General features: G+C 49.6%; 1 protein-coding gene across 1 annotated transcript; it reads right to left on the reverse strand.

Annotated features, from left to right (window-relative positions):
• Nucleotides 1–5734: 5734 nt before the first annotated feature.
• Nucleotides 5735–11489, reverse strand: LOC120846353. Its single transcript, XM_040218089.3, has 6 exons — nt 11021–11489; nt 10461–10969; nt 10093–10293; nt 9486–9778; nt 8642–9088; nt 5735–6015 (listed from the first exon to the last, which is right to left on the reverse strand). The coding sequence occupies exons 1-6, from the start codon at nt 11442–11444 to the stop codon at nt 5751–5753; spliced, it is 2139 nt and encodes a 712-aa protein (XP_040074023.2). The 5' UTR covers nt 11445–11489; the 3' UTR covers nt 5735–5750.
• Between the last annotated feature and the right edge of the window lie 16 nt (nt 11490–11505).

Genomic DNA, 11505 nt, shown 5'->3' on the forward strand with positions numbered 1-11505 from the left:
AAACAGTGTTTTCGTGTGATCACTACTGCGTGATGCAAGTTAAAGACCTCCCCCTCAGGCTGGCGGTCACAATTACTGATCTATGGTCACACGTCACACTGCACTGGCAAATATTCCAGCACATCCGGGACACTCATCGTCTTATTTAATTGCCTGAACAACTTTGCAGAGTCTAGATATCACACCCTAACTTTTCTAAACTTGATTTCGTGAAAACCAGTGAGTCGTGAAAACATTATTTGAAACAAACTGTCGAAACCTTCGAAGAATCGAAACCTTCAAACTTTTCTAACTTCATGCAGAAAGAAATTCGAAATCTTCGAATTGTTCGAACTTCATGTCTATAAAAATTCAAAGTTTTAGAATTTTATTTCCAGATAATTAAAATAATTCCAGATAATTAAAGAAATTAAAAATTTTCGAATATCTCGAATTTCAAGTTAGGAAAGTTTGAAATCTTTGAATTTGTCGAACCTAAAGTACAAAAATATTCGAACCCGAAATTTTAGAAACCGTGAAAGCTCCACTGTGATCGAAAGTTGCTAATTTTTCGAATTCGAACCTCGGTCGGTACAAACATATAGAAATTTTTCTAAATCGAACCTCGGTTCGCTTCGCAAATATCGAAACCTTTCGAAATCGAACCTAGGGTGGTTCGCAACATCCCTAGTTACGGTCCAAACCTTTCCCAGATCTTTTTTGTTGACCCAATATTTGCTGTCACCAAAATCTAAACTTTTGGCTGGTGCGTATCAATGATTTCATTAAAGCAAAGTTAACTTCGGGGAGTTTAGAGAATAGCGGTCGCCCCCACCCCCCCCCCCCCCCCCCAAAAGAGGCCCCTGCCCCTGCCTGGAATAGTGCTGAGCCTATTGCTCTAACCCATGTCATCCGCTGCACCTAGCACTCGGGTGCAAAGCGGTGAAGCTCGACTCGCGCGCTGGTGAGAGGCGGCACGGAGGCATGCGGCGGACATTATAATTAAGTGATCTCGTGAGAAGTACAAGACCCTGGCTTTGTGTTATCACAGTGGCCACCATCCTACGATTTGGCAATGTTTTGTCGTAACTTTCAGCTCCTCACATCGTTGCATCATCTGGACATTTCGACTGTTGGCAATCAATCCGCCAGCGCATCAGACAACCAGCGCGGTTGACATACAATTACGAGCCAGTGGGACCAACCAGCGTCAACGTGCAACATCGTGGCATTTGTTTGTCTTCCTGTGCGCGATCTTGTGCTTTTAGTATGTGTTCGAGCATTCGACTGTGAGTAGAGACGCTCTGAAATACATTTGTACCATTTTTTTTCTTCTTCCTACTTAAAATATTAGAGTAGATCAATGTACATATTCCTGGTGTTTCAGCGAAGACTGACAAAATTTCTTAAATTTATCATGTTCCAGGGAAAAAGATAATTTTCTCTCAACCACATCACTCGTGGTGGCAGACGTCAAGAAATCTGTGATACTCACTATAACTCTGCGACAACTTTTCTTGGCAATGCAGTGGAAGGTACAGAACCGCGTCCCCTCTCCCATTCTGAGTGTAGGCAGGCTCTCCTCCTCCCCCATTTCCGGGGAGAGGAGGAGAGCCCGCGTACACTCAAAATGGGAGAGGGGACGCGGGACGTACCTTCCACTGCATTGCCAAAAAAAGTTGTCGCGGAGTATAATTAGTTTGCTAATTAATTGAAATGACAATTAACTTTTTAATGAGTGAAAATAGACATGCAGTTCCAATTAGAAACTTGCTGAGTGTGATTGAAAACCACTACATCAGTAATTTTCAGAAAGACATTGAGCATGTAGGAAGCGTAGTAGCGTGCTAAAGGTGCCACTGGTGGAGCAGGTACAAGGCTGGGGCTTTGATAAGATACTGAAAAATCTCGCGGGCGGCTATAGTCGCAACCGCGTGCCTGTACCTGCTCCACGACTGGTAACTTTAGTGCACTACTCGCACACTTAGTTTCTGAAAATTATTAGTTTTTGATGACGCTCGGCAAATGTATAATTAAAACCATGTCTATTTCCCCTAATTAATATTAATTTAGTCCTAATTAATTAGCGAACTAATGAGTAAGTCTCGCAAATTTCCTGACGTCCGCCACGAGTAATGCGGTCCCAACAAAATTATCTTTTAAACCTTGAAAAAAAAAAAATTGGGTTGTGTGTGTGTTTATACAGCCTAGAACTTGGTCCGCCTCAACGGGCAACGAGTCTCCCAGTTGTAGATGAGCAATTTAGTCAGTGCAGTATGACCGCTAGCCTGCGGTCTTCAACGTGCACCACACTGCACGCCGGTACTGCTCATCCAGATCGAAACTGGCAGGGGTGGTACACTAATGTTAGGGTCAGTTTTCGCTGAAATACCCAGTATATATACAGTAGATACCGCAAAGTTCGGAGAACGCCCGCCCCCGAGAGATCGCCCATCCTGTTTTTATGGCTAAATATCTAACAAAAATTCCGAAACATCGCCCACCCCCAATTCCCGTCGGGCGTCACGTGATGCCCGACAGGAATCTCATGAACCGCGCAATTTGCTGTATCGGCACGTCTGACAAGCGAGTTCATGACGGTTTCCCGCGTTTATGTGGAGTTGTTCTTGCGTGTATATGTTGCACAGTTAAATGCGAATCTGCTGTGTCCGCAATCTGCGGCATCCGTTCCTGTGAAAATGTTTGGAACGGATGTCCGCGTTTTTGACTGCGATCTCGATTCCGCACGCGTGTATACTGCATCGTGAAATACGATTCTGCTGCTTTCATCATATTTGTTCCCGTAACATACGAGTTTATAGCGGATGCCCGCATTTCTGTTCACAATCTGCACACGATATCGGTTTCCGGCCGTGATAGGCAAGTTTGTAGCGAGTTCCTGCGTGTTTATTGCACCATAAAACTTGAGTCTGCTGCGTCTGCAATTTGCGGTATTCACACCCTGACAGGTGACTCTGCTACGTCTGGCAACCTGCGGTATCCTTTCCCGCGAGTTTATTATATCGTGAAACGCGGATTTGCGGTATCCGCGATATCAGTTCCCGCGCCACGTGATTTGTATATTGCCGGTGCCAGGGTGTTTATCATCAATTTTTGATAAAGTTTTGCTGTGGCATCCTCAAAAGTAGCCCACCAAATGTTCTTCGCCGTTTATCTCTTCATTTTGGGTGGGCGTTCTTTCGGAACTTTACGGTATATATATATATATATATATTTTTTTTTGTGTGTGTGTGCCTAATTTGGCGCGGGTGTGGCGCAATTCTTAGCAGAAATGGCACTTTGTGCAAGATGTAGCTGCAGACTTTCTTTCATGGTGCCAAAGGCAGAGCACTTCCATCAATACTTTCTTTTTCTTTTAATAATGCTAATAACTTTAAATGGTGCAACGACCAGCACAATGCTCTTGATTGTAACTTGCTTTTCGGGTTAGATGACCTGTGCTCCAGTGGTGTATCCAAGAATTTTTTTCAGGGGGGGCCCTAGGTGGGGAAAGGGGGGGGGGGATGAAGCCCCATGAGCCTCCCCACTGGCTACGCCATTGCCGTGCTCAAGTTCAGGGTGTACGGTGGCATCACTTGACTAAGCCTCGAACAAGCTGCGCTCTGGTTATGGTCCCCAATAAGGCGAGATCAGCGGGGCCTCTCCCTCCAACGTCCTGCCTCCAGCTCGTTGCCTTTCGCTGCAGGAGTATCTCGCGGGACGCCTAAGCGTTGTCGGATGTAGAACACTCACCCTGGGAGAAGGACGACCGAGACTTCTCTTGGCCGTTCTGTCCGTGACTATGGTACCGTCTTCTGGCATCTCGTTTGTCTGAGCCTGCACTCGTTCAGCGAGACTCGCAGCACGTGGCCCTTACGGGCCATGGTCAAGTGCAAACTTGGAGCAAGTTTCAACAAGCTGTAGATGTTTTTGGGTACTGCAGTGTGAACATGCCCCGTCTGGCCTTCCGCAACAACGGGATGGGAATGGAATTGAGTGGGAATAGAATGTGCTCTCTTCTTTGTGAGCTGTGCCAATGTGGTCGAAGGGACTTTTGGAACAGCATCATTGCACTTTAGGTAATTGATGGCTTGGTTATCTGACCGGCTTGTGTTCCTTCGAGGATGAGAGTGGCACCCACACTGAAGCAACCTAAACTGTAAAGTTGTACGCAGACAAGGTCTTGTTCCTGGCACCACGAGACGGGACAATGTGACTAGTGTGGCCATGTGCGCTACAGCACCAGACATGGGCCACCAGGCAGGAACAATGACACACCGCCCACATTTCTTAGATGCACGACTCCTCACTCGCCATATATTTTTTAGAAGTGGCAGATATATACGGTCCTTTTGTGCAGAATATGGGTGGTTGGAAGTTATGCCATCTGCTACGAGCTTTTATGCTTGGTCGCACTATCAATATCTGCAGTGCCACCAGCGCTATGTGCAACCACCGCTCGGCCTAGAAGAATAAATGCTTTCGGGACGTGTTTTGCATATTTTTGCAGTTGTCTATGTGTTTGATAACTCAGCTTTATACTGACGTTACTTGCCGGCAACCTAATGTAGCTTTCAAGTGCTACGGTTAGGAATTAGATGAACGGAATGAACCCAGTGTTAACATTTCTGAGAGTTCAAAACAATAGAACTATTAGAAAATCCAATTCTCTGGAATGGAATGAGGGTGCTTATTCTGCATCACTGCTTCAGATGGCGTGAAGCGACATAACTCCGACATATGATGTATGCTGGTACGCTTTTGTCAGTTTTTTTTGGTGGGGGGAAAGCTTCCCACTGCTTCTGTCATTGACAAATACCTGGAGCTAAAGCCGTATATGTAGAGAGTTTGGCCATTCATTGGGAAGTATAGGAGACAAATGAGGAGGCGCCATTGGCCGAAAGCGGGCTGGGCGTGTTCCAGGGCGTCTTCAGAAATTCGAATGTGGCCAACCAGAAGCCGGAATTAAAAACCTAGCGGTGGTCGCGAGAAACAAACCTGATAACTGCGTCGGAGTGACTCTCCGTGACTGAAAATATGGTGCACGTGATGTTTCAATTAGGCTCATTCAAAATGATGGTGGAAGAGTGCGACTAGCGAAACGATCGACATAATCCTTACGCCAAGGGCCGGGAATCTGCCGTCCGAGCGGTCACACTCTGTCCGAGCAAAACAGAGTTGAGCGGCGCATTTGTTTCTTGCATCTTTCTGCATGATCATGATCAAAACGACATGTGCACCCTATTTTCAACCACCAAGAGTTACTACACTTCACTGTTACGCGCTTATTAAAACCATATGCGAACATATACCTTTGATCAGAAATGTTTCTCGCTACCACCACTAAGGGATTCATTTCGGTTTCTGGTTGGTCAAGAGAGCATGCCAAGCCCTCTTTCCGAGTCTGGCGCACACCCTGGCTTTGCCCGCGCCTCCCATTGACCAAACTCTCTGTATACATGGCTCTGCCTGGAGTGTGCTCTTCACGTGGGTGCGGACAGCCTCTCGCACGCCCTGCTGGCTATCGGTCAAGGCCTCCGCTGCTGTTCAAGTCCGAGTCTCCCGAAAACAGGAAAGGGAAGGATAAGAGGGTGAAGCCCCTTCGCGTGAGCCGATTCCGAACGGCCAGACCACGTCCAGGCTATAAACGAATAGCCGGACAGCAACTTTTGCTTTATATGGCCGCAAAGCGTCGCTTTATGCCACTTGAAGTGTCCTGTTTAGACGGGCCTTCAGCCAAACCTACTGACTCAACCAACTTTCTTAACTTTTTATTGCCGATTCGTAGCTGAGGCCTGCCGGTCAAAGAGGCCCTGTGCCAAGAAGTCCGTCTGCCACTCGGCCTCTTGAAGTTCTCTGCGGAGCGAGACGTAACGTTCCGGCTGGTCTGCCAGTGCGGTGGCGAGGCGTGCCTCCTCGCGAAGTGCGCTTGCGAGACGTTCGTCCTCTTCCCGGCTGGAACAAGGGGTCCAGCCGACGTCCCCCGGAAACCGGCACACAAGGCGGCGCTTCAGGAGCTCGTGCTGTGCGGCATCCCTGCGGAGAAAACCACCGTACCACTGAAGGTCGTAAGACACGAAGCCACGGTGTGGAGCAAAGGTCCGCTCCATCCTTGGCGTGGTTAGTGTACTCGTAACTAGGAGCCGCTGGAGCAAACGTTGCGACGATTGAAGCCTCGATGTATTCTGATGAATGGAATGCATCAGGTGCATCCAGAAAGCAAGCCGGTGCAGGCAAGGTGAAGTATTTCTCTCGCTGCACCACCGAGAAACTGGCTCGAAATAAAGAAACCGGTCTTGCGCAAACATTCCAATAGTAGTTTCGAATAAAACGCTATTCAATATTCGTTTCGAGATGAACTGCAATATTTACACTTTTCGAGGTCCTGATTGTGGTGAGTTAGCCCCATAGAGTGTGCATCTCAGCAGTCACCTGGCACTGGGGGAAAGCAATATTTGCAGAGCTCACGGGTATTGCTTCTCAGCAATACACAGATGCTTGATGAGAAGTGCGCTAGACGGGGCCAATCCGCCGTGATTATGCCGGAGAAAAATATTCGGTAAAAAGCACTATTCACTTTGAACCCCAAAAACAACTATTCGTTCGTGACTAAAAAGCCTTTTGCAACTTCCCCCCTTCCAAACTTTATTTATTAGACCGAAGCAATAGGGTATGCTGTGGAGACACCACCCAAATAAGGAATCACGAGAGAGTCGCTATCTGTGAAGAAAGCAGTCGCCTAAAAACCCGGTGACCCAACGTGACCTCAAAGATTGGGAGCCGCAAGAGCCACTATACTCGCGGTCAGCTTTCTGTGGCAATACAGTCAATGCTAGGGGAGAGGGGGTACCAACCGCCCTGCACGTGCTTTCCTCCTCTCTTTGGATTGCCACAGAAAGCTGACCGCGAGTATAGGATTGTTTCACTTCCCACAACTATAAGGGCTTCGAGCTTCCTTTGAATTCTGGGTTCTTAAACTGGGTTCCTGGGAACTCGGGGCTGTGCCAAAGCACCCTCAGGGGTTCCACGAGCTCCCAAATTTCCTAGACAGTCTCCTCCCCCGTGTAAAGCGTTTTTTTTTTTTTCTATTTAAATTTTATTTGCTTTACAACGAAACCGCCCAATCTCATAATTTCTTACACCCGTCCGTCCGTGCATTTCCCACTAAATTTAGCGGGAAAATGATGCCACGTGACCCATACACCAACTCGGTTTCCAGGCTAAATCTGGCGGAAAAATTGATGTCATGTGACTTATACCCCCCCCCCCCCCCCCCCCCCCCCCCAATTTCATTTCCCTACTATACTTGGCAAGGAAATCAACGCCATGTGACGCAGGCATGCAGCCAGGATTTCATTTCGGGGGGGCCCACCCATGACAAAGTGCTGTATGAGGGGGAGGGGGGAGAGGAGGTCCCAGCAAAATGGAAGATTTTTGGGGGGGGGGGGGGGGGGGGGGGGGGCCGGGCCCCATGGGCCCCCCTAACTATGTGCCTGATGTGACGTATGCGCAGAGTTTTTCCCTCAATGTACCGGGAAAATCGATAAACATAAAGGCTCTTTAACCCCTGAAGTGACAGTTTAATGTCTCCTAAATAGTAACTTTAAACCTTAAATATTGCATTTGATGCATTATGCGGTTTTAGAGATAAAGTTTGCTATCAATCCTTTTAGATCTGAGTCGCCCACTGATGCACAATGAGTCAATCACTCTTTTAGTATGGAAATATGTTGGGAAGTTAATGGTACATGTTAATGGTAAAAAATAAACGGCGTAAAAAAAGAAAACAATTTTTGGCGCTGTTTATTTTTTTATTGTTCACCCTAGTATGGGGAAGTTTGGTTTAGAGGCCCTGTAGGCTTCTGTTTCATTGTATCATTGATGAGATGGGAAAGGTTCCACGGCAGTCAATCGAAAGAGACTGGGGGAGTTCCTCGAGAAAAAAATCTTTGACAACCCAGGCTTTAAATCAATGTGCATACATTCAGTGTTTCCATTGTTTTTCTGGGGAAAAATGAAGACTGGGTCGCCAGTCTTTCTTTTCTTGTTTTTTTTCTTACCGATTGCTAGATTGGGTTTTTGCGAAAATCTAAACATGCTGATATGCCTTGTTGGTAGAAATACCAACAAGTGGCAGATGGTGCCTTGGTTTTCTTCATCTTCCCTGCAGCAATGTACTATCGGGGAAAAATGAAATGCGAACAGAGGAGCGCGTGGCTCGCGGTACAGGCTGCGCCACCTGGAAGTGAGCCTAAGAGCGAGGGTGCGTGGCCTACTCCGACGTGTTCACGCCTCTCCCTCTGCGCTCCCCAAGCTTCAGCAGTGCGCCTCTTAGTGCGCTGGAAGCTATCACCGCTATCTTTGCTGGCTCAGCGCGAGCGGTGCAAACAACCTCGCTGCACTCGCCGAGCAGGCAAAGATAGCGGTGACGGCTTTCAGCGCACTGAGAGGCTCACTGCCGAAGCTGGGCGGGCGCCAATCTAGGGCGTGAACACATCGAAGTAGGCCACGCACCCTCGCCCCTAGGTTCACTTTCAGGCGGCGCAGCCTGTACCGCGAGCCACGCGCTCCTCTGTTCGCATTTCATTTTTCCCCGATAGTACCTAGCCAAGACGTGGCAGTTTGTCTCTTGCAGTAACCAAATGAGGACAAACAAACTTACTCTGCATAAAGAGAGAGGCAGAGGGCCCCACTTTGTTCTTCGAAGAGATCCGCACTCGCACGAAGGAGCGGCGAAAAAGCCTCGCAGCAGACGTACAGCCCAGGTGCCACTCGGTCAAACAGTCCCAGCAGCAATTCGTTCGCGGTTGCCACGGGCACACTGTCCAGCCGGAAGCATCGGACCTCCTGAGCAGCACGCTGGGAGGCCACCACTTCTTTAGCAACTTGCACACCAGTCGTTCGCGGATCTTGAAGGTTGACAGTTCGCACTTCGTCGAGTACGATGGTCTGATGATGGCGCAAAGGGCCCGCCACCAGCGCCACCCGAAGCGTGGGCTCGGCGGGCAAGCGGCAGGACGAGGCAATGGTGACACGTTTGGGGTCCATGCTCGCTCGAACGCCAAAGGTTATGCCGGGGCTCGCCAAAAATGTTGGCGGCTGAGTGCGCCTGCAAACCGAATGATGGGAAAACGATGACCATCCGGTTGGTCAGAGGTTCACGGTAATTTCCTTCAAATTACTCAAATGTGTTCACCTTAGGATTTCACCAATGAATCTGACACTACCTCTACGCAGCTGTCACTAGTCATCAGCACCGGGTATGATGATGACTACAGTCGCTGACAAGGTGAGGGCGGCAGGGTGTCCCTTTTAATTGCTCATCCGCATCATCATCATCATTCCTGGTACTACTGATGATGACATGCTTCAGCATCACGACAGTGGGACACATCTGACAACGCCTCTCTACGAAGCCATGACTAGCAACAGTCGTCCATATCATCATTCCTGGTACTGATGATGACATAAGTTAACCACTTTGGCACCAGGACATTGGAACTCACATGCTGAGAGGCCTTTGGAAGACCCATCCCAGCAGCAGTTGTGGACCCCAGATGTGAGCAAAGCTATGGAGCAGCATCACTGATTCGGATGCAGACGTCTCTTCTGGAAGTGGGCAGATGGGGGACGTCTGGCCCGATGGCAGGACAGGCACCAGATGGCCGCAGGCGTCCTGGAGCCTCGACTCTGCGATGCCTCCAAGCTGCCTGGCAGTGATGACCTCAACCGCTTCCTCAAGCAGGGCCTCGCACTGTGCCAGGGCTCGGCGAGTCTTATGCAAGGCAGCCTGTCCGGCCTGGTAACGGAGTAATGGAGCGGTCAGAACTGTCCACAGCGAGACCTTGTTCCAACAAATTAGTATGATGGCATTTGCCACCTACCTGTCCTCTATGTCCTGTTGCAGGTTAGGAAAAGCGGGACAAGCTACTCCCACAAAGCCTTCCACTGTTTCCGGTTCAACATAGCCAACGCCAGAAAGGAGGCAATGCCCTACTCACCTCGCCTCCTCCTCTCCGATGTTCGATCTGGTAAAGAGTGGAGGGCTTCGCAGCAGGAGCTTACCTTGCTTTTCTTAACCTGTAATCTGTAATTCGGCAAGTGAATACCAACAGCTGAATGATGATGCAGCGCTTCTATGACATCTCGCATGCCCCCGATACTCTCGGCTTCGCTCGGTCGCCGGTCTCGTCCAAGGAGTCGCCAGGAGATGTCATCTGCTTTTTCCGGGTTGAAACACACCGCCTGCTGGATACCGCAGCGGAGCAGGTCTCCGCACGCCACCGAGCATTCGGCTGGGAACCGATGCGACACCTGCACCAATCGCGATTGAATTCGAATTCACAAAATAGCTGCATCATGCTTATTGTTCTTTGCAGACAGACAAGTCTCACGGTGACCTCTCGGCCAATTGTAAAAGGGCACACTTGAGGTATGCGAGCGAGGGGTTAGTCGAAAAGCTGCTCGTCTTTGCAGTTTACCTGAAGTTGCTTGTCAGAGCTGAGCCCAAGCAAGGCCACACCGCCGGTGGAGGCCCACACGACCAAATAGCCTTCGCTGTCAGGCCGCAACCCGCAGATGATGCGCATGGAGTCTGTAAACGGAAGCTGACACCGATGAAGACAGCGGCCCCGCTCCAAAACTAGCAGCGTGCCAGAAGCTGTACACACTGCGGTCGTATTGTCCGTAAATGCTTCCTTCAGCTCACTCGCGCCCTTGACTTTGACTGCGGGCTCGGACGGGACGACGGTGCAGGCCCGCATTTGAGACTCTTCGTACAGGCTCCCCAGGAAAAGCACAGCAGGCAGGACCTCTGCTGCGCCGGCGACCGTAGCGGCGACAAAATGCAACCGCTGTTTCGCAGCCACAACGCACAGTATAGCGCGGACGTTCTCTGACGAGCTCGAGAAAAGCAACTCCACGCTGCAGCTCGCCAAAATCGTGTCGGCTGACGTCCCGTCCGGTAAAGTCGCCTGCAAAGACAATCCATCTGGATCAAAGGATGAACGCGCGAGTTCGAGTAAAAATCTGGAATACCCACTTGGTTCTAAAGAACGGAGCGACAGGGCTTTGGTCTCTGAGACCGCCAGGCTCGGGCCGTCGCCGATCGTCCAGGAGCGGTGGTTTGGATTCGCGATCTCCACCTCTGCCAGTGGATCGAAATGTCGGGATCCCACGTCGTATCGAAACGTCCTTACTCTGTCCCCGCAGTGTACGGCGAGAACTAACACGACAAGCCCGCTGTTCCAGTCGCCTACGGTGTCGAGTTGACAGTTCGATGCGCCTTTCAGGTTGCGAAGTCGACTTGTACTCACAACATCAACACCACACGTGCCGTGCGACTCCGTGGAGTCGTTCAGCTGCAAGATCCTGCGCACACGGACATCGCAGAGTTCCTTTTTGGTCCTAAGGTTCACCGTGAACAGTTCACCACAGAACACGCGGCTGCACAAAACCTGTACCATTTTAATTTTTAAATGGCTGCTCGAAAAACGCGCGAACAAACACGAACAAACGTGGAACAAA

The sequence above is a fragment of the Ixodes scapularis genome, unplaced genomic scaffold, assembly GCF_016920785.2.
Source record: "Ixodes scapularis isolate PalLabHiFi unplaced genomic scaffold, ASM1692078v2 PGA_scaffold12__126_contigs__length_90152505, whole genome shotgun sequence".
Classification (NCBI taxonomy): domain Eukaryota; kingdom Metazoa; phylum Arthropoda; class Arachnida; order Ixodida; family Ixodidae; genus Ixodes; species Ixodes scapularis.

Coding starts and splice junctions, on each gene's coding strand:
- LOC120846353 (XM_040218089.3), bottom strand. CDS start 11,444: ATGGTACAGGTTTTGTGCAGCCGCGTGTTCTGTGGTGAACTGTTCACG. Junction 10,294..10,460: donor GCTCTGACAAGCAACTTCAG/GTAAACTGCAAA, acceptor CGATTGGTGCAG/GTGTCGCATCGGTTCCCAGC. Junction 9,779..10,092: donor CGCTGCATCATCATTCAGCT/GTTGGTATTCAC, acceptor CTCCGTTACCAG/GCCGGACAGGCTGCCTTGCA.